Below are 23,523 nucleotides of genomic sequence, written 5' to 3' on the forward strand. Positions count from 1 at the left end.
ATAGGTTTACATTTATTGATATGCTGTATTTGAAATACAGTGAGCTTGTGATGTTTAGGCTTAAAAGACTCAAGATTACAACCAAGCTTGTGTTGCTATTGTTATTTATTCACATGTTTAGGCTTGCATTACCAATGTTATTACCGATGGCCAAAAAGTCGCAAAATGAACCAAATGACTGAAAAATCAGGTTGAAAATGTTATCCAAAATCTTATCTTCACATTGATTACTCTGCAAAAGGTTCCCATGTAATCTAACTACACCCTAGTACAACCGCGTCAGGTCCGTGTCGGTGATTGTTGTTCGTCTACGGTCTACCTATTATGGATTCCATTGGTATATGTTGGTAATCAGCGACTGATTACCTGCAATTCTTTTGATTCACATTTTCCTTCTTTTGTATTTTGTTTCTTAATGGATTCCGTTGATATTACCAATCGATACGGGCCATTTCTTTTTTTTTTCTTTTTTTTGTTTTTTCATCAGTGATACTCATTTGTGTAATTGTGTCTGTAGCTGTCTTCAAAACTAGTATTAAAAAGGTGTATAAATTTTACGCTGTCCGCACATATTCATCAGTGAGTGGCTGTCCCCATGAACGAGAAGTCCAAAAACACCTACGGATGTAGTCGTGGCGCCTATGGGCTGACGCTTCCCCGGATGGCTCTATGCCTTTTTTCTTCATCCATGAATCCCAATAGAGGTGCCCTGTTAACCTAATTAACTAATTTTGATTTAGAATTCAGATACATCTAATCAAACAAATATCTAGTTAAAGTTCAGATACATGCCAGCTAAAGTCACTTTGACCTTAACAACACACATACATTGTTAATTCAGCCAAACATCAAAACACCACATCTTACAACCCGATTTCCGTAATCTTAGGAACATGAACCGGGAACTCGTGGATCTCATCGATCCAAGGGTTTTTCTCCTTAGCTGGATCGATAGTCCTCAGAGCTCTCCACACCGCACTGTTACACTTAAAACCCGACCCAAACGCAATCTGCCACGATCGGTCTCCCTTCTTTATTCTACCCTTAGCTTCACAATACGCTAGCTCATACCACAATGAGCTACTAGAAGTGTTACCAAATCTATACAATGTCATTCTAGAAGGTTCCATATACCAATTAGACAACTCTAGATTCTTCTCTAACTCGTCTAGGACTGCCCGTCCTCCCGCGTGAATACAAAAGTGCTCAAACGCAAGCTTGAAATCCGGGATATAAGGCTTAAGTTTCATTTTGAATACTTTCCTCGCGACTAGTGTCATGAAAAACAGTAACTGTTCGGACATGGGTAACACTAACGGTCCGAGAGTCGTGATGTTGGTTTTTAAAGCCTCACCCGCGACCGCCATAAGGTCTTTAGATAAAGCAACACCAATGTTTTTCTCCTTGTCCTCTTCTTGGAAAACACAACTGTAACATTTGTCGTCCGCACCTTTATGGGTGCGGACAGTATGAATGAGTTGATATTTTGAGCGATGTCTGTCACTCGACCGGTTAGACAAGAGAATTGCGGCCCCGCCCATACGGAAAAGACAGTTTGACAAGAGCATGGATCGGTTGTTTCCAAAGTACCAGTTCAATGTGATGTTTTCCATGCTGACCACCAAAGCATACGAGTTAGGGTTCACCTGTGTCCAACAAACATACCACAATTACTTGTTATTTAAATTGAGATATTATTACACATCGAACATAGGATTGGGCATTACAATTTGTTATACATATGATTGAACAAGTCATTAAACATGTTTATGTTACTAATAGCTTATTTTATGTTTTTGGTTATTATAATACTATTATTGAAGAAACACTAAGTGACCCCGGCAGATTATGGATAATCTTAGGGTTAAGTAGATGTTTCCCACGAGGGTTAGGTCCGGCGAAGATGGTTATTTTTCTTGACCTGCAAAACAGACACCGTGAGCTCGTCACTGAGAAGAGGGGGGGGGGGTTCCTCCTTGTGACCACCCTCCGGCGTGAGAATCAGACTAGATTGCTCTGAATATAAGTGTATATAGAGAGAAATAGCTAAAGATAAGATTATATGAGATGCCGATACCGTTCCAAGGTGTTGGAGTATTTATAGCCGAATGTAGGTTTTCAAGCAGGTACGGCCAGCTGTATAATATTCCTTTTCCACCAACTATGGGCTATGTACGTGCCATGATGGGAGTTGGTGGGTAGGCAGCGGCTGATAGTGACATTTTGTACTAGAGCGTGCTCCTCCTCGTACTATTGTCGGTGAGCTGTCACCCTGTGATTGGTTCATGGGCTGCTTTGGTCAGATCTTGTCTATTTTGTCCATACCTTGGCAGGTATAGTACAAAAGATCTTCCAGAAGCGTACGGACTGGCTCTTTTGGGCGAGAATATTCCCGCCTTGCTCATTCCTTCAGGTGACATTGCTGAAGTTAAGAGTTAGTGCCTTATGCGTGTAGCCTTACCGTTAGTGCGGGTAGCCTTCCTTCTTGGCTTGTACCCATAGCTACGGGAACAGGCAGGGTACTGTACCAAGGGAGGCTTTCCTGCGGGAACAGCTGGCTTACTGCGTGTAAGGTCTTCATCTTTGAGCATGGTGGGTCCTGCGGGACCAGTTAGTCTTTGCGCAGACGTACCTCTTCAAGGTGTGTCTTGCGGGTCCAACTGGGCTTTGCGGGGACCTACCTCTTCAAGTCCCCCCAGTCCATTGTTCTTCTCATGAATTATTAATAAGTGAGGTGAACTTTTGGACTTTAAGCAAGGGGTTTTAAAGAGATTTTTGTTTTTTAAGGTTTTCCGTGGGGATTCTTCCCGCGGTTTTCCTAATGTCACTTGCAGAAATTCCCGACATTTCTGCCTGATCTTTGGTTATGATGCAGGTAGGTGTTTAACCTCTTCGCAAGTCGGGAGTGTTGAATTTCACTTGTATAGACTCTTCACGAGGTTTTGGTAGTTTTGGACATAATGATCAGTTATGTTAAAACTACCAATTCCACCTTGAAGTTTCAAACAATCTAGTTCTCAACGTTCCCGTCATGCGGAGGTGTTATTTCCCTTTCCGCAAGCATGGCCCATAAGGTCCTTCTTGGCTTCAATTCCCTGCAAGTGCTAAGTATGTGAAGGGTTTCGCCTTGACACTGTACCCGCATTTGTCTTATGGTTTTTTGCTTCCCAAGGTAATGGGGTATATTCCCTTTTATTTTTGAATCTTTTTGAATCTTTTTGAAATTTGAAGAGTTGGTGAAAGGATAAGAACAGTCCAAACTGTTGAAGGGACGTTAGCGTCTTCTGACGGTTTCTTCTGGCAGTTCAGGATGTGCAGGAAGTTTTGGCGACGTGACAGTATATGGTCATTCCAGACGCTTTTTCAGGCGCGTGGGCGCAAGTTTTCGGGCACGTGGGCGCGAATTTTACGGCACGCGTCTTGTCGACAGCCGTTGCCAGCTTGCTTTCCACATGTTGTCATCTCATTGCACCTGCGCTCTTCTCTCTCCCCCGCATTAAATTCATCGCATTCATTGCGATGAGTATATAAAGGGGGGAGAGGATGCATCTCAACTCACACTTTCACTTCTTCTTCTTCTAAGCGATTTCCGGCGAATACTCTACTTTTGTCGAGCATTCTCCTGAAATCGTTCTTTACATCTAAAACATGTCTTCCATTCACGATCCTGAAGTTACTGCTGAAGAGTCCGACGTGTATTCCGAGAACCCGACGTCCACGTCTGACAAGGACGATAAGAGTACTGCTGGCGAGTGCCAGTGTGCTCTTTCCGTCGACCTGTATCACTACATCGGGAAGAAGTTCATGCTCGAGCCCTTCGAGCCTGAGTTTCCAGAGCCCCACCAAACGGTGTATGATGCCCCCAAGGGCAAGATAGGGGTATATGCTGCATTCTTCATATATGGGAATCTCAGATTCCCATTGACGAAGTTTGTATATCGTGTTTTGGAGAAACACGGTGTACACTTGACAGAGGTACACCCAATGGCGATCGCTAAGATCCGCCACTTTGAATGGGTGTGCCACATTCTGGGTGTTGAGCCCCGCGTCGACCGCCTGATGACCTTCTACTCTTGGAGGTGCATCCAAGGCTGGTACACCTTGGTCACTCGGATCAAGGGTTTGAAGATCTGTGCTACCGAGCGCAGTCTTCGATCTTGGAAACGGGAGTTCTTCTATATCTCTGCCCGTGTCGTCCCTATCGCGATGACATTCAAGAACGGGAGAGCACTCCCCAACCTTCACGCCTCCAACTACCAGGAGGCGGAATGGTTTACCAAGATCTCCCGGATCCAGACTCCGGTTTACCGCTTTGCGGAGTCTGGGATGGTGATGCTCGGGATGAGCCGGGTATGGAAGGATGCCGGGGCAGAGACGCCGCAGATACCCATCGTCCTCGAATACGGTTTGAACTCTATCCCTTACGGTATGCTCCGTCTTATTTGCCAATTTAGGGTTTTTTTTTGTAACCATTTCTCTTTTTATTTTCAGAGGGAAACACCTTGCAGTCGCTTCTGCAACCGCGGGAGAGCGGTGGTCCCGCTCGGCTGGGTACTCGTGATCTTGACGAGAACGAGTTGCCCATCCTGGAGCAGACGGCGGGTCTGTTCGTGGAGGTCTACCCGCCGGGCCACGAGATTCTGAGCGCCACGCGGCCAGGTAAGGGATTCTTTAACCCCCGCCCTCTTCATGCTCAAACCTCTGCTGGAATTCCTCTAATTTTGTCATCTTCTGATGAGGAATCCGCAGATGGTCCTTTCTTCGCGAGGAAGAAGAAGGCTGCCGGCGTGAAGGGCAAGGCGAAGGTTACCTCCGCCGATCAAGGGAATCGGTCTGATTCGGAGACCGAAAGCGAGGAGGCGGCGGGGAATCCTGGTGATGGTGAGACCGCTGTCTCGGAGGTTGAGACAGCTGTCACCTCCGAGCAGCCCAGTACGACGACGGCGACTGGCATGAAGAGGCCGGCTCCATCGGGTTCGTCCCCACCTGTCAGAACCTTCAAGATCAAGAAAACCCGTAAGTATAAATTTCATTTGTCTTAACCGCATTTCTTTCCGCCATTATATTTAATATCTTGTCTTCATGCAGGCGTGGATGCAACCGCATTCCAGAGTGTTGCGGGAAGAAGCAGTTCTGGACCCATGACGGTAGGTTTGGTCAACCTACCCGAGGCGATAACCCAGGCTCCTGCGCCTGTTTCACGTATTGGTTCAGTTGCTCATCCCGTTGAGCCAACTGTTCCAATTGTGATATCTCCGCTGGCTGTCAGTGCCATCTTCACTGCCTCCTTCACTGAGCCGGCGGTGATTTTTTCTGCAGGTTCCTCCGCACCGGCGGCCACGGTTGTGAGTTCACCTCAAGTGAGTTCACCTCCGTGGTTTCTACCGCGGCGGATTCTACCGTGCCTCCTCCGGCACCGGCGACTACCTCGTCCATGGCCGGTTCCTCAGGTATGTCCAGGGTTGGGGCTTCTAGCCAATCTCTGCCTCCTTCCCATCTCCCCGACCTCTTGGATGGATATCCCTTAGGTTCGGGTGATGGGTTTGGCGGCTACCGGCCTGTTGTCGACCCTACAGGTGCGTAGGGTTATTTTGGCATATTATCTTTTTTTTTTATCATTTTTTCCTAACTGTTTCTTGTTTTTGCAGTTTCAGATTCCAATGAGGTGTATGTTCCACGGTGGAACATCCGCCGGGGAACAACCCTTCGAACGGCTGTGGACTGCGTCGAATGGGCGCGCCACGCCGCCCCAAGCGGTGCGTTGGGGGAGGCCATGGCTAGCTACCAGGAGGGTAGGCTAACCAACGAGCTCCGAATCCTCCTTGCCCGGATGCAGCCGCGCGTCGAGTTGCTCTGTCGTGAAAACGACAAGTTAAAGACGGCGCGTAGCCTGGAAGTGGCTCAGGCGCGAGCTATCCGGGAGGAGAATAAGAGACTTGCCGCCATCGCTGCGGAAAAGGAGAAGGCCTTCAAGGACCTCGAGGTTGAGGTTCATGCCCGGCACGAGGCCCGTTCCAAGGCTACCCAAGCTGTTAACGAACAGCTTAGGTTGGCTAAGGAAACTGCACGGAACGCAACCGAGAGGGCCACCAAAGCTGAAGCCGTTGCTGAGCCTTTACGTACAGAGAACGAAGAGCTTAAAGCCGAATTAAAAGAGCTCCGACAGGCTCATGATGCTTTGGCCTTGGAAGATGCCAAGAAGCTCCAGGAGCTACTGGACCAGAGGGGTATGCTTGACCGTACTGAGCGTAAGCTGAAGGGCGTTGAAGAGGCTGCAGCCAAAGATGTGTTGCTTGCTAACCTTAACAAAAACGAAGCCGAACGCGCCCGTGATCAAGCTCAAGCTACCCTCCAGGAAGCTCTGGTCACCAAAGAATGGCTACTACGAGAAGCGTTGTCGCAGGTATGCGTAGTTCCGTAGTTTCTTTACGCTTTTCTTTATACTTAGAAAAGTTTGATATATTTCTATTTTGTAGGTTGTGCATCGGGTTCTTACGAACACATCTTATGACGATGCCATGAGCGCGGCCCTCAACGTTTCTCATGAGGATGGGGAAAAGGCTGGCTTCCTGCTTGGTCTAGGGTTTGTTGAGGAGGGCATCCCGCCTTCCAACTTCCCTCTTTATGACATGGACACTGAAGCTGCTTATGACCAAGCAGTGAACCAGTATGCTGCCTTCCCGCATCCGGTGGTGGAGAAGGTGAACGAGATTGCTGCTGCTGATGATGGGCTAGCCATTCTCAAGGCTTTCCTTGAACCGCCACACTCAACTGATGGTGCGGGTTCAAGTGGGTTTGGAGGGAGTGGTCCTGAAGCTTGAACCTTTAGATCCCTTCCCACCGTTAGAATAGATTTATATTTTTGTATGCGGGTATATGCCCAGCCATTCTTGTAATGTTTGAATTTTTATGGAATATTAATGTTTTGTTAATGCCTTTGCCTTGTAAACCTTATATGTTTTTCGCATGCATATTTTAGTTTAACTTATCAATTTCTTAAGTATTTTGGATAAGTTAACCTTTCAACGTGATAGATGATAAGTTAAAGTTGTTTCCTCCCTCATGATTGTGCGGGTAAGACCGCCACTTTCATATGGTAGGATGGCCAAACTTTACCTACATCTGACCCGCGTGAAGGTTTTTCTCATCTTCCTTAGAAATTTTTACCGTTTTTATGTTTATGCGGGTTTTGCCGCCTTCCACACGCAACGACTTCTTTTCACACTTATTTATGTGGTGAATACCGGCATATCAGTGTGGAAATTTCATAAGTATAGAGGTAAGGCTATCAACACAATGTGATAAAGGAGAATCATTTCCATTAGAAGTGGCTCTGGGCCTTTTCTTTACAAGTTTGGAATTGATCTACATGTAACATTTGCGTAATTGAGCTCCATTCCATGTTCTTGGGATGGGGGCGCCATCGAGCCTTTCGAGCCGGTATGCGCCCTTTCCCAAAACTTCTTTAATAGTGTATGGCCCTTCCCAGACCGGGGCCAGCTTTCCTGGGCGCTCTTGGTTCGAAGCCTCGTTGTTACGCAGTATGTAGTCTCCGACATTGAAGTTGCAGAGTTTTACCCGCGTGTTGTAGTACTTTTGCATTTGTCGCTTATAATTTTCTTCGCGCGCTGCGGCTAAGTCTCTGCGTTCTTCGGTTAGCATAAGGTCTAATCGTCTTTCCGCATCATTGTCTTCTGGTTGAGTCAAGACCCTTGGTGAGGGTAAACCAATTTCGACCGGGACCATGGCTTCAGTGCCATAGGTGAGGCTGAACGGGGTTTCTCCCGTACTTGCCTTTTTTAGCGTTCTGTTCGCCCAAAGGACATGTGGAACTTCATCCACCCAGCCAGATCTATGCTCCAAGAGTCTTTTCTTTATGCCGTCGACGATGCTCTTATTTGCTCTTTCCACCTCACCATTACCCTGCGGGTGTGCCACTGAGGTAAAGGTGTGGGTGATTTGAAGTTCTTCCAGCCACTTTTGTAGCTTCTTGTCAGCAAAGTTGGTGCTGTTATCGCTCACCAAATTCTGTGGAAGTCCAAAACGACAAATAATAAATTCCCAAATAAATTTTTTGATATGTTTTGCGGTTGTTTGGGCCAAGGGTTTTGCTTCTATCCACTTGGTAAAGTAGTCGATGGCTACCACTAGAAACTGAACGTTTCCTGCTGCCGTGGGAAATGGGTCTGTCACATCGATGGCCCATTTCCGAAATGGCCATGAGGAGGTGACTGGAATAAGTTCATTCTTCGGGCGATGCTTGTTGGGTGCGTAGAGTTGGCAAGACCTACATTTTTCCAGGGTAGAGTACCGGGTTTCTACGTCTGTTAAGACGCGGCTAACATAGTAGATTGGCATCTGGATGCCTTTCCGTTCTACTAGTAGAACTGCCCCGGTTGCTCTATCTGTGGCGGAGAGGTATAGGATTAATTCCTCCCCCGCTTCTGGTGTTGTGAGCGTTGAGAGTTCGATCAAGCGTGACCGAATTTCCTGAAAAGCTGTTTCCGCTTCTGGTGTCCAGCGGAAGTGCGTTTTCTTTAAACAGTTTCTCAATGTTGATACGAATGGGAACGACCTATCCGCATGGTTCGCCAAAAAGCGATTAAGTACGACTAGTCGTCCATTCAGTGTTTGAGCTTGTTTGATGGTAGTAGGTGATTCCATTTTGATAATGGCTTCGACCTTTTCAGGGTTCGCTCTGAAGCCATCTTTGGTAACGATGACTCCTAAGAACTTCCCTTCTTCCATCCCAAAAGAACACTTGCTCGGATTGAGCTTCATGTTTATTTTTCTGAGCGTGTTGAAAGTTTCTTCAATGTCTTTCAACATCGCTTCTGGCTCAAGGCTTTTGATGACCAAGTCATCCATGTAAACTTCCAAGTTCCTCCCAATTTGGGCATGAAACTCTTTGTCCATCAGGCGTTGGTATGTGGAACCGGCATTCTTAAGTCCGAATGGCATCATTTGATAACAAAATGTGCCATCGGGCGTCCGAAATGCGGTTTTGTCCTGATCGTCGACGACCATGTGGATTTGATGGTATCCCTTATACGCATCAAGGAAGCATTTAAGGCGAAATGGTGCTAACGAATCTACCTTAAGGTCAATTTCGGGTAACGGGTAACAATCTTTGGGGCACGCTTTGTTTAGGTATTTGAAATCTATGCACATGCGCCATTGTTTGTTAGATTTCGGTACCATGACGGGATTTGCAACCCATGTTTGATATCTGCTAACGCGTACGATGCCTGCGTCAAGGAGTTCCTTGACTTGGGTTCTACACGCGTTAGCCTGTTCCGCCCCCATTACTCGACGCTTTTGTATGACTGGCATAAAAGCCGGGTCACACTTGAGCTTATGCTCTGCCTTACTTCGAGGTACACCAGTCATGTCAGATGGTGTCCATGCGAAGATGTCAGCATTTTTCTGCAGTAAGCGTTTGAGTAAGGTGCGTGTAGGATCGGTGATTGTTGGGCCAATGGTAACAGCCTGGTCAGGGTATTTGCCATTGAATGCCCATTCTTCTGGTTCAGTGATGGTTGGTTTAGCCATCTTTGGTTTGGGTTTAGATAAGACAGATGCGATGCATACCTGGGGAATACCGGTGATCATCGCTACACCCTCAGCTGTTGGCCACCCCATCATGCCGTGGACTGAAGACACCATGGCATTGAATCTTGCCATCCCGTCTCTCCCGAAGAGAATGTCGTATGTGTGGTGTGGCTTCCTCATTACGACGAAGTCCACGTCTTCTGTGCGGGAGTGTTTCCCGTCCGTGAGAGTGACGGGGAAAGATAGGATACCCAGGGGGGTATTTGTGCTGCCATCGAACCCTTCCATCGAGGCGTATACCGTTTCCAGGCGTTCCTTGTCTTCGTCGTCTAGCTTGTCGAAGAACTGCCTGTACATGACCGTTGACGAAGCACCGTTATCAGCAAGAGTGCGGGAAGTGATGTAGTGCCCCAGCTGGCTTTTGATGACTATAGGGCCTTCTTTGTTGGGCCCTCCTGGCACTCGCGGGAAGTGCACTTCAGCTTCCTTCCACGCACATGGTTCTGTCGTTCGTCGTTTTCTTCCTCTGACGTTACCATGAACCATGTGGATGCTGATGTCAACAGGCTTTCGTCCGTTGCCCTTGTACCGATTATCGTTCCTCCCTCCATTCTTGATTGATGCCACAAGGTGTAAGTTTTCCATCTTTGACGAATGTTTCGACAACATCCTTCAAAGATGTGCACTCCTCGGTGGTGTGGCCCTTTGTCCCGTGGAAGTCACAGGATTTGCTCTGATCCGCATTATGACGCTGCCGGATCATTGGAGCTTTTGGCCATGGGAGTTTCTCGGTGGCAAATATCTCCGTGACGCTTTTGGTGAGTGGCGTCCATCGGGGGTTTCGGTTTGATGGGTGCGTGTTATCCCTTCCGCCTAATAGAGGGCTAGAGCTGGATGAGGTGTCAAAGTTTACCCTTGACTGCCAAATACCTAGCTTCCTCTTCTTGTTTTGTCGGGTGGTGCGGACATTATTCTCTCTGGTCCTTTGCGTGTAGAGGTTTGTACTCTGGGGAAGGTTTCTACTCAGTTGCTTCTCCGTTTCGGCAAAGCGTTTAGCTGCCGTCATGATGGCATCCCATGTGGATGGCATGCCATCTTTACCCGTCAGTGTGCGGATAAGCTCTGGGTATTCGGCGCCCTGGATGAAAGCGGCGCGAACGAGATCTTCACTTATGGTGCCCAGACTCAACTTCTTTGAGTTGAAGCGAGTGATGAAGTCTAGCAAAGATTCATCCTCCTCTCTAACGCATTTGAGGATCGTCCACTGCTCTTCAGTATATTTTCTCTGTTGACTGAAGTGCTGGCTGAACTTGTGCTAGAAGTCTGCCCAATCATAGATGTGGTGGACCGGTAGACGGTCAAACCATGCCCTGGCCGCTCCGACCAGCGTCATCTGGAACATATAACACCACGTGGGTTCCGTCCAGTTGCTGACGGTTGCCCCCGCTATGAATCTGTTCAAGTGATCGTCTGGGTCGGATATGCCATCATAAGTGCCGATGTTGGACATCTGTTTGGCACTCTTCGGGGCGATTGCTTCCGCAATGTCCCTCGCAAACTTGGACGTTCCCGCATTTGCAACAGTTGGCCTGAAAGTCTTGGAGAAGTCACGCGGGTTTCCCTCCGCGTTCCTTGGCTTAAAGATTTCTCCAAAATTTCTTCTCGGCTGGAAGTCTGCTTCCTTACGCTTCCCTTTCGTCTTATGACGAGGGTTTGCGTCACTGTCAGATTCTTCCCACTCATCATCCGAATACTCGCAATCATTGCTCATGTTGAGCTGTTGTCGAGTGCTTCCGAGTTCGTCATTAGCCTGTTGGAGTGAACGTAAACGTTCATCCAACTCAGCTTGGAATTCTTTTTGACGTGCTTCCGCCCAAGCCTTAACTTGATCAAGTCATCATCCGAATACTCGCAATCATTGCTCATGTTGAGCTGTTGTCGAGTGCTTCCGAGTTCGTCATTAGCCTGTTGGAGTGAACGTAAACGTTCATCCAACTCAGCTTGGAATTCTTTTTGACGTGCTTCCGCCCAAGCCTTAACTTGATCAAGTGTTTGGCGGGGGAGCCTCGTCTGTTGTTTCTCCAACTGGGTATCAATGAATCCCAGGGGAGGATTGTTTACTGCACTTGCCCCGACTTGAGTAACCGGGGTAGTGTTCGTAAAAATCGTGTACTCGCCGGTGTTCCCCCCAGTAGCTGGGGTTGTGGTTACCGGAGTTTCTTGGTCACTCGTTGGCCTTGTCATTGGAGTAACCTTAACCATCTTTCCAGAGGTTTTGAAAAAACTGAAAAAGAATTAGTTCTAGCTTCTATGCACGGATGGCGCCAATGAAGAAACACTAAGTAACCCCGACAGATTATGGATAATCTTAGGGTTAAGTAGATGTTTCCCACGAGGGTTAGGTCCGGCGAAGATGGTTATTCTTCTTGACCTGCAAAACAGACACCGTGAGTTCGTCACTGAGAGGGGGGGGGGGGGGGTTCCTCCTTGTGACCACCCTCCGGCGTGAGAATCAGACTAGATTGCTCTGAATATAAGTGTATATAGAGAGAAATAGCTAAAGATAAGATTATATGAGATGCCGATACCGTTCCAAGGTGTTGGAGTATTTATAGCCGAAGGTAGGTTTTCAAGCAGGTACGGTCAGCTGTATAATATTCCTTTTCCACCAACTATGGGCTATGTACGTGCCACGATGGGAGTTGGTGGGTAGGCAACGGCTAATAGTGACATTTTGTACTAGAGCGTGCTCCTCCTCGTACTATTGTCGGTGAGCTGTCACCCTGTGATTGGTTCATGGGCTGCTTTGGTCAGATCTTGTCTATTTTGTCCATACCTTGGCAGGTATAGTACAAAAGATCTTCCAGAAGCGTACGGACTGGCTCTTTTGGGTGGGAATATTCCCGCCTTGCTCATTCCTTCAGGTGACATTGCTGAAGTTAAGAGTTAGTGCCTTATGCGTGTAGCCTTACCGTTAGTGCGGGTAGCCTTCCTTCTTGGCTTGTACCCATAGCTGCGGGAACAGGCAGGGTACTGTACCAAGGGAGGCTTTCCTGCGGGAACAGCTGGCTTACTGCGTGTAAGGTCTTCATCTTTGAGCATGGTGGGTCCTGCGGGACCAGTTAGTCTTTGCGCAGACGTACCTCTTCAAGGTGTGTCTTGCGAGTCCAACTGGACTTTGCGGGGACCTACCTCTTCAATTATATACATAATTTTTTTAATTAAGAAGACTATATACGTATAATATAAATATGTCAAGTATCGTAACAACTTATAATACTTGCACATAGTATTTCGCTGATTTAATTGAAGAGATAACATTGGCACACCTATAAAAAATATTTTTTTAGCTGTTATATACTTACATGGATCGGTCGGGTTTTTACACTATAAAAGAATTTTTTGCAGATGACGGTTAACCCCTTTGCCACAAGAATAGGTCCGTCGGGTGATTATATAACAGTTTAACAAACCGTGTTAAAGTGTATTATGTGTATAAATGTTAGTCCGCCAGATCGTCCAAGATCTAGATTTGTAAGTTTCGAACAGGTGAAGGCCCATTCTGACCACTTGTCACATGGCTCCCTTAGTGGGCCCCGCACACAAAACGACATATCCAGATCCAACTCACTAATTGCCCACCAATGTTTATATGATGCTTTAAAGCATTTTCATCCAATTTTTTATCTTTAAATTATATATTTCTCTTTTTATAATTAAATAATACTTTTATATACCTTTAATCTTTATCATTTACTTTCTTCAGTAATAATCACTTTTAAAATATATTAAAAGATTATATGATATGAACTGATATTTCAAATATACAGAAAAATCACTGCATTTCTCTCTCCTCCACTCACAAATCCTAAATCACTCACTACATTATAAAAACTCAACTCACATATTTTAATAAATTGAATGTAAATGCTCTTAGGATTATAATAAACTAAATAAATAAATACCAATAACGAACAAAACAATCATGATTATATATATATATATATATATATATATATATATATATATATATATATTAGATAATTTTAAAAGCTCTTAAAGTTTTGTATCAAATACAAATGAAATTAACGTGTCAATTGTGACAATCAAGTAGGGTAATTATATATACAAGTAGAGTAATTATGTCATTACATCATACAGTAAATACATAATTACTCTATTGGAGTAATTACATAATTAATATACTTGTATATATAATTATTTTACTTAATTCTCACAATTAACACGTTAATTTTATTTGTACGTTAACTTTCCCCATTAAGTAAGATATTAGTATCTAAGAAAATTAATTAATTCGTGCACATGCCTCGTCCTAAGAGTGAAGGATGGAGGTGACATATTTCAACAACACCTAAACCCAAAATTACTCTCATTTGTGGCCTAGTGGCAATATGCTTGAGCTGATCCTTGCTTGTAACACTTTGGGTGTATATTGACAATGAATGATTTTAACTAAGCCGTGCGAGGTTATCAGCTCGAATCCAAATCCCACCCTTTTTAGTCCAACCGTGTGTTACACCAGAGAGTTATGCTCTTGTGATTTCCCGAAGGAACGACCAAGCTAAACTTTGAAGCCAGTATGAGCCCGGTAAAAACAACATAGTCTGGCAGAGTAGGGCAACAAAACTCTCCAAATTGAAGAGTGTAATGATCAAACACACAAAAAAAGTCACCGTTTAAAAAAAACAAACAAACCAAACCAAACCAAACCAAACCAAACCGTATTGAATAATTTATTGTCACATCTATATTTTGTTGTTTGTCCTTTAAAAAGATAACTATAAATATGAACATAAAGGACATACATTAAAGTGAGACTTTAAAAGTGAGACTTTAAACTTACAAAAATAGTTTTATGGAAGAAAAAAAATTATGAAGGTTTGGAATGATATTTAAAAACCAACGTTACATCTCAATCATATGAACAATTAAAAAACAATAATCACGTTATTTTATACTCCGTATTTGTTTTTGTTTCCCCACGCTTTTTAAAAAGTCACTTAGCCACATGGTCAAATAAATTATTAATTAGCCTTTTTAGTTTGTTGTTTTAGAATGTCATTTTTTTAATTATTATTTATTAAATAAATACAACCTTCTTTATCAGATTAAATTGAAAAAAAATATTCAATTTAATAAAAGCAAAAAAAAAAAGAAAGGATATATCTATACATATACAAGAGAGACCTATGAATGTCATCTAAGCGACTAAGCTTCTCAAGTATAAATATTTACGATTTCTATACGAGTGGTGGTTCAAACAAAAAATATTGTCGTTTTAAGTTTTTTAACCGACTCTGAAATCAACAAAATATAGTTTATTTTCTATTGGATCAATTAAATAATAAAGTCTCAAAAATCTTTCATCCTCCTTTCACTCCGATAAAGATGTAGAAGGTGATGAAAGTAGCATAACTATACCACTTTAGCGAAATTACACATCGATTGTGAAATGAAATGAGCCGCCGGAGGTGATATTTGTAACGACTTAGGAGAATCCCACATTCAACATGCATACAAGAAATATGTTGGGTTCATAATGTATGGCTAGTCTCAAATACGAGTACTCAAATCAACTAACATGTTTGTGAGCTTTGATTGAGGACAAGATGAGAGCTTCACAATATAACATGTATGCTTAGGAGTAAGATCATGATGGCTGAACTCAAATACCGACCATTATTATTCATCTAAGATGATGATGAATTCCTAGGACTATGTTTATTCAACCCTTATGGTGAGACAACCCTCGTCCTAGAATGATGCAAGAGAGGTTTTCACAATACCTTAAACAAATCCCGCATTAATCAGGGAAATGCAAATTGAGTTCATAAGGAACATGTGAATTCAAATACCGACACATCTTGAAGAGATTAGTCATCGACAAGGAAAAAAACACACACTTAAACATGTTTAATTGGACAATTTCAGGGCGAGCGAGCTCGTAGAAAGTAGCCCAGCAGTGTAATGAAAAGCAAAGTCGTGGTCTTAATTATTATTATTATAAATTTATAACTTTTATTAGGATGAAAAAAGAAACTATCTTTGATTATACAAGATTTAACTTTTATCCTTACTAATACTTTAGTTTCTAACAAAATAAGGCTTAGCATGATGAATTAGTTCACGCTTCAATAAATGTTTGGTAATGTTTATTACAAAACCTAAAATGGTCAATAAAAATACCTTTTTTTTTCTTTGAAAGTTATAACTTTAATTTTGCAAGTACATAGTGTTGTTCAGGAGAAAATAGCTAAAAAACAAAAACCTACACGTAGCTTTTTATCAGTTCAACATTTGTTTTTTTATGACAACAGAATATAATATATACCATATACTTAATAGATTATATAATTTTGAAAAACAATGTTACAAGTGATTTCGTAGATTTTCCACATCAGACTAACGAGGCCAGACTATTAGCAGTTGTCAATCTTTAAAGTGATACGGCAATCATGTGGTTTGACAAATTAATTAATTATTTTTCAAAATTGTCCTCAAGGCTCAAGCCGGCCATTTTGGAGAACTTTAAATTTAAAATAATAATAATCGGATTTCAAATAATAATTATTTGTTTCTTTGCTTCTTGCTATAGTCATTAAACAATATTTCATGAAACACTTACGCAGCGGTTTTAATATAAAGAAACTTAACTTTTAAAACCATCTGTCAGAATGATCGTCTGAACATTATTCAGACGATCATTCAGGCCACAGAGATCATACTTTAAAAATTATTGGTTAGAATGACTACTCAAAAAAAAAAAAGACACTCTAACAACCGTTTAACCAAAAAAAGTCAAAATTTGAAAATCATAGACTAGAGTGTCCGTTTGAATGAACAAAGTCTGGCATGTTAATATCCGGACAGCCGCTCTGACCACAAGGTACAAACATTTGTTATTTATTGGTCAAAACGGTCTTTTAATTAATTATTGATGAGAACGGTCGTTTAGCTAATATCCAGACCGTCATTCTAACCATAAACAATCAAAATTTTTGATCAAAATAATTATCTGACCTCTATCGTAACAAACGTAAAAAACCATGTAAGATTAATTAGAAAAACATACCTGTAAAAGCTGTTTGGCAAGATCAATAGAGATCAAGCCAGCACTACACCCCATCCCACCAAGATTATAGCTCAGCACATTCCCTCTAAGCTTATAATGATTCACCACCATCGAACTCAGGGAAGGCGTCGGACAAAACAAGCTGCAGTTCACCACCAAAACACCGATATCCTTGGCCTTCACCCCTGTCTTGGCCAGCAGCTCATCAATCGCCCCGAACATGACCATCTCGGCCTCCTTCCTCGCCTCCGCCATACACGGGTTCGGCGGTATCTGCAACACCGCGTCAGGGAAATATGTCTTCTGGCCTAGCCCGGAACGTTCCAGAATTTTCTTCTGAAACGCCAGGTTGTCCTGGCTGAACGTTCCGGCCAGGGCCGAATGACGCATGAACGTTTCGCGTGTTACGAAGTTGGAAGTGTCCGGCTTGTAACACGCGAAATCGAGCAGGTAAACCTTTCTGGGCTGGCTGAGGAAGTAGAGGGTGGCCAGGAAGACGATCATCATGGAGCCGATCCAGACGGTGAGGAGATTGAAGCGCCAGAGATTGATCAGATCCTGTGGCGTGAGGGTTGAGAGGTGCACGGAGACGACTGCGAGGAGTGGGATTAATAAGAGGTACATGAAATGGGAGATGAGGTAATGGTAACCTAATTTCACGTATTTGAGTTTTACGGATAACAGCAAGTTTGGGAGAGATCGTCTTGGTGGATCCGCCATATTCTTATTCTTATTGTTGAGTGTGGGTGTGTTATGTGATTGAAATACATACAATGGGGATTTATTATGAGAATGCACCTCGCATACGACAATTCAATACAACAATGTGTGATGTTGATGTTGATGTTGATGTTGATGGTCATGGTCATGGTATCTTCCTGTGTGATGTTAATAATAATATGCCAGCGGTTAACAGAAAGAAAGCCACGTGAGAGGGGCGAATTGAAGAAGGGCCGTTGGGGGTGGCCCATTTAACAACAGCTCATTAGTGTGATCAATGATGGACAAAACTAGGGTAGTTGAGTCGAACTGAACGAATGCTTGCTCATTGCTTAGCTTGTTTATAACTGAACCGAATGTTTGAAATTCGTAACGAGTCAAAATTGAAACGAGCATTTTTCGATTAAACATCAAGCGATTTTTAAACATTATTTATTTCTTTTTCACTTAAAATTTATAATAAGAAAAAATTTTGAAGGCTATAATAATATATTTTGTAAAGAAATTAGTATTTTTAAACAGGTGTGTAATATGTTGTAAATTTTTATGAGATTAAAATTTGAAGAGAGATATAACGAACATAAACAAACTTTTATTATTTTGAAAACTTGAATTGAACGAATGAAACCATAACATTGACGGAATAGAAAAATTTAAAAGGGTTTAAAAAATTGTATATTTATATTTTATGTGTGTTGTCTATATATTTATATATTTTTCATATATAATTATATATAAAATAAATTAAATATATTCGTGCCGAACCAAACCGAGCAAGCCTTTGCTCGTTGCTTGGTTCGTTTACAAATCGAACCGAGCAGAGCAGCTCGTTTACAATTGAGCGAAAAAGCGACCGACCATTTTTCGAGCAATTTCCAGACGAGCGCCGAGCGATTTGGACGGCCCTAGAAAAAAGTCACAAAACGGTTAACAAATAACAAGGTTTCAAAATACCGGTTATTAATCAAAAACCAATTTGTGGTCTAACACGGTCAAAATTGGTTTGACCAAAAACCAATTCAAATCATAACTAGAGTCTGCATATCGAAAACCCTAACCTATCAAACTTGTTAATTGAAAAAAAATAACGAAATTTTAATAAACAAATAATAATAAAATATAAAAAACCGGTTTGATTCTCAATACTCAAAACCGGTTAGGAATTGTGTAACATCATGGAAATTTCGAGCCAAAAATGCCAAAAATCCAAAGTTAAGGGACCCATTCTGCCAAATTCCAAACTCAAGGGTTTAAAATGTAAATTTTGTTTTCCTAACCCATCACGATACGCGATGGATCAGAAGAGAGACCCATCGCGTAGCGCGATGGGTTGTCTGACACGTTTTGACACGTGTGCCACGTGGCACACGGTGGCACCGTCTGTCGCCACGTGGCGCAACGCATGCCACATGTCGCCACGTGGTAGGCCTACACTATGACTCAGCTGGCCTACGTCGCGGAACGCGACGGGCTAGCCAAGGGCAGTGGCGGCCCAACCATTTAGGAGGCCTAAAGCGAAGTAAAAGTCAGGAGGCCTTTTGATTATTTTTATTCAATGAATAGTTTCGAAATTGTTCAATTTATTTGATACATTCACGAAATTTGACCCGTTAACATAAAAGATAATCCAAAACCATTTTTTTACACCCAACTACAACATATAAGTAATTTGCTTATAAAAAACAACTTTAAGTTATGTTCAATGACTTTGATACAATGATACAAATATGTTTAGGACACACATCTTTAGGACATACTTGCTGTGTAAGTAAAAAGAAAAAAAAAAGACTCTTTTATAATACAAATGCTAGCAAGAAAATACATATAGAATACAAAAAATAAAAAATAAAAAAAGAAAAAAGAAAATGCACGAGTAGGCATTGGAAAAAATGATAAAATGAAATGGATGTGTTCTGCATTAGTGCAGTAATGAAGTTGAAATATTTTTGGGCTAGAAATATAAATATATGTGAAGCTGCAGGGAATTGACCGTGGGTGTTAATGATAGCAGCTCAAAACACTTATCACTACAATACAGCAAACGAATGTTTATGAAGCAAAAGTAAATCTAATATATGCGTATAATATTTTTTTTAAGATGAGGCCTTCAAAATTTTGGGGGCCTAAAGCCCAAGCTTCACCTAGTTACCTTATTGGGCCGGCCCTGGCCAAGGGACCCATCGCGTACCGCAATGGGATCCAAAATCATGTCTATAAATAGCAAGGTCCGGGTTCTCATTTTCACACACCAAAATTCGGTATCCCACTCTCACTCTAACATCTCTCTACACCTCGAAGTTCGTGCCCTCGATCCACCTCGATAAACGTGCCCAATTCCTTGATTTCCGTGCCATACCTCGATATTCGTACCACTCCCAACGACATTCCAAACAAGAAGGTGGTGTTGTTCGACACCCCGACGATCATCTCGAAGAACGTGCCATGAAGAGTTGGTGTCTCGTTTTGCGTACTCGAGTGAAGTGTTGATCAAGCGAGAGTTGAAAAGAGTGAAAGGCGTCAAAGTGCTGCCCAACTTTCTAGGGTATTTATAAGCCGACAAAGGTAGGCATAATGCCCGAATAAAATAATAAAATATTATAAAGGCTTAATACCCTAAGTCGAAATTATACTCGATGTCTCAAGAAATATACATAACTAAGAAAAGAAAAGAGATATAAATATACTTGTATATATATGTGTAAATATATATATATATATATATATATATAAAATTCTTTGTTATAAATATTATTTAAGTAATAAAGGGTATTCTTAAATAATAAAGAAAAGAATACGTTTCTTAAAGAAGAAGAAACGTAGGGTTTTTTTTAATAAACTAAAGGTTTATAAATATTACTTTTTAACTAAAGATTTTAAAGTACAAGAGTATTGAACTAAAGGTTCATCGAGGTAAATAAGATAAAGGTCTTAAGCCGGATTGTATATCCGACTAACAAAAGTTATACTCGTACTATAGGTGCGAGATAGCAAGGGAAAGACCCACGGACGGTGTTTGAAGCCGATCCCAAATTGAAAAGGTGAATACGCCCCACTTTACAAACTTGATTTCAAATGAGTCAACTTGATTATGTGAAAAATTTTACATGAGACTAAGTGTCTCTAAAAACATTATAAATAAAAGTATAAGCTTAGCCCTCAGGCTGTAGTATACGTTTGTCTGGATCCTTAAATAAGTGAAAAAATGCGGTGGGAACATCGCACCACGCTTGGTCACGACCTCTAGCCACGATGGGCCGGACCTAAGTTACGTTCGAGTGAGACTGACCATGTTTATATTTATGGTACCTAAGTTATGTCGAAACGCTGCGGTGTTTTGCTGAGGTGACCTAGTGTAGAGACTCGAGTTTATAATGATGTTGTTTTAACTTGATTATTCCTAAGCCAAGGTGGGCCGAGACTTACGTGGTCTCAAGGGGTGATTAAGTAAAGAAAATATTTTTACGTTAGCATATTACCAGCATTCGTTGCTGACGTATTTTCTAACATTTTGCAGGTAATCAAGAATAGAGCTTGTGAAGACGAAGGGCTCAAGAATCCGATGGCTCGGATAATTTTGTTAAATATTAAATGGTGATTTTGTAAAACTTATAAGCAAGTAAAACTAAACGAGACTTTCGTCTTGTCTTTTGTAATGTAAATATTTATAAATTCGATCCTTATGTTTTTATAAGACTTCCGCTAATAACCGTAACTCTGATTTATTTACAAATATGGTACCAACTATCGATCACACGCTTAGGCCTAAGATGGGGGTGTGATAGGTTGGTTTCAGAGCCATCGATCTTAGCTAATTGGGTATCATAAAACAATACCCACGCTTCGATCCAAGCATAGGAAAATATTTTACTTATTTATTTGATTAGGGATAAGATTGGCTGATAACCCTTTCTTTCCCTCTCCACATTCTAAACCACCCATCAAAGATGTCTTACGAGAAATTAATGGAGTACTATGATAATGAAATAAGAAGGGTAAGAAAATACTACAAGTTTCCAAGAGGTGTCATGAGTAAGGATTATTATGAAGCATTCTTCAACGAGGAACACAATCAAACCAAGCCATGCTATTATCCCGAAAAAGAGCCAAGTCCAATTTACCATCTAGACAATACTCCACATCAAGTATACCAAGCACCAAGGCACTCAAGTTACCATCCGACAAGTTTACCCATGTATCAACCATCCGAAATCCCAATATACCATCCTTCCGAGATTCCTACCTATCAACCAACTGAAGTCCCGTCTTATTATCCATCCGAAGGTTCAACACACTTACCACCGAATCCTCAGCCTTCATACGCTTTCCTCTCCAATCGATCAATCAAGGAGGAACCACGATCTCCCTCATCCGACTGGATGCAATGCCACTCAGATCAACGAAGGTGGCATACCGGAACTTCTACCATGGATGCAGTCGATTCCCACCCCAATGATGAAGGACCATCTCGCAAGCCCAAAATGAGGGTGACAATGACGTACGAGAGCTTTCACATGCCCGAATTGCCAAAGGAGACTACCCAAATTGAAGAAGAGGAATTGGGGGAAGAGGAAGAGCCAGAGGAAGAAGATCCGGAAGAATAAATGGAAGAAGAATCCGAGGAGGAACCTGAGGAGGAATACCCTGAGAATCCCAATGAAGAGACGACACCGAATGCGGAATTATCTGATGATCAACTGCATGAACAAGAAGATGTAAAACCTTACTTGGGTTATGGTTCCATAGATCCCTACATGCAATTTCTTCAAGAGCTCAAGGGAAAAGCATTATCAAGCTTCTCACCGTACTCAGGCAAGATCCCATCAGTTGAAGAACAAGCGAATGAGATCCGAGAACAGAATGAGGCCGCTGAAGCTTTCTTCAACTACCAATCCGATGTGACTGCTTCTCCATATCCGGATCCAAGGAATCATTTTGACGTGGTTATGATGGGGTACCGTGATCCACCACCTCGCTACGGTTATCCCAATGACATTCCCCAGTCACAGGAGGAACATCTTGATCGAGCCTTACACGAGACGGATGAATTGAGAAAGAAGATTGCTATTGATGGGAAAAAAAAGAAGAAGATATGAGAGATTCTTCGAAAATGCATCAAGTTGACAAAGGTTGTGAAGAAATTCATGAAAGATTGAGTGATGATGGTGTGATCTCAAGAAATGGAGTTTATGTGTTAAGTTAGTTTGTGTGTTATATGTAATGTTTGATGTAATAAGGATAAGGGTTTATATATCGCATGAACGATATATAAGTTTGTTGTAAGATAATATATATATATATATATATATATATATATATGTGTGTGTGTGTGTGTGTTTAATAAAGATAAAAAAAACTTGTAATTAAGAAATGAAATTGTTTAATTTCAGATTTAAAAGAAAAAGATAAAAATGTCTCGACAAAGTGATAATCGTGAGGTTTCTCGAAAAGAAGTCGATAAACAAAAAGATAAAGGGAAAGACCCCGAAATGAAAAAGAAGAACCAATTCCCGATAAATATCTAAATCAAGTCCAGCAAATGATTAAAAAGGCTGTTGGAGAAGAATCCGAAGCTAGATCACAATCTAGGCAATCTAAAAATTCCCGATCCGTTAATCCTTCTAAAAAATCTGTTAAGTCTCGTCCTAAAACCATCTCATATTGACGAAAGTATTCATGAGTCAAATGCCGATGGAGGTGTTCGTCAAGAATTTAAGAAACTCAAAATTGGTGGATGTTCGTTCAAAGATTTCAAATACTATGGACCAAAGGAGTCCATGGTGACAAGGGAGCCATCACAACCGTGAGGTGGCTTGAAGAGATGGAGACGATTGTGATAACAAGAAAGTGTTCTGATGAGGAGAAGATTCAATATTCTGCCCTTATGTTTAATGGCGAAGCGCTAGAGTGGTGGAACACATTGATCTTGAGTAGATGAAGGGAGGTGATGTACAACATGACTTGGAACGAGTTCAAAGAGTTGTTATTGTCGAAATTCTGTCCGATGCACGAAACGGACCAAATCCAAACAAAATTCTTAAACCACAAAGTTGTTGGAACAAACCTTCGTGAGTACAACACGAAATTTCACGAATACAGTCGATTGGTTCCCCAGCTGGTTACTCCAGAATCCAGCAAAGTGACACATTATATTTGGGGAC

The 23,523-nt window shown here is 42.1% G+C and overlaps 1 protein-coding gene across 1 annotated transcript; it reads right to left on the reverse strand.

The window, feature by feature from the left end:
* Window positions 1–721: 721 nt before the first annotated feature.
* LOC143600278 (3-ketoacyl-CoA synthase 11-like) lies at window positions 722–17,391 on the reverse strand. The gene is made up of 2 exons (XM_077078014.1): window positions 16,646–17,391; window positions 722–1,646 (listed from the first exon to the last, which is right to left on the reverse strand). Exons 1-2 carry the CDS (start codon window positions 17,363–17,365, stop codon window positions 864–866), a joined length of 1,503 nt encoding a protein of 500 aa, XP_076934129.1. The 5' UTR covers window positions 17,366–17,391; the 3' UTR covers window positions 722–863.
* Between the last annotated feature and the right edge of the window lie 6,132 nt (window positions 17,392–23,523).

This window comes from Bidens hawaiensis, unplaced genomic scaffold (genome assembly GCF_021521415.1).
Source record: "Bidens hawaiensis isolate Kalapana, Puna unplaced genomic scaffold, B.hawaiensis_p1.1 tig00053889_1, whole genome shotgun sequence".
In the NCBI taxonomy this organism is placed as follows: Eukaryota; Viridiplantae; Streptophyta; class Magnoliopsida; order Asterales; family Asteraceae; genus Bidens; species Bidens hawaiensis.

What these genes read in the sequence shown, in the direction of transcription:
- LOC143600278 (XM_077078014.1), bottom strand. Translation starts at nt 17,365, where the DNA reads ATGGCGGATCCACCAAGACGATCTCTCCCAAACTTGCTGTTATCCGTA. An exon ending in TTGCCAAACAGCTTTTACAG is followed by an intron (nt 1,647 to 16,645) that starts GTATGTTTTTCT and finishes TGTTGGACACAG; the next exon opens with GTGAACCCTAACTCGTATGC.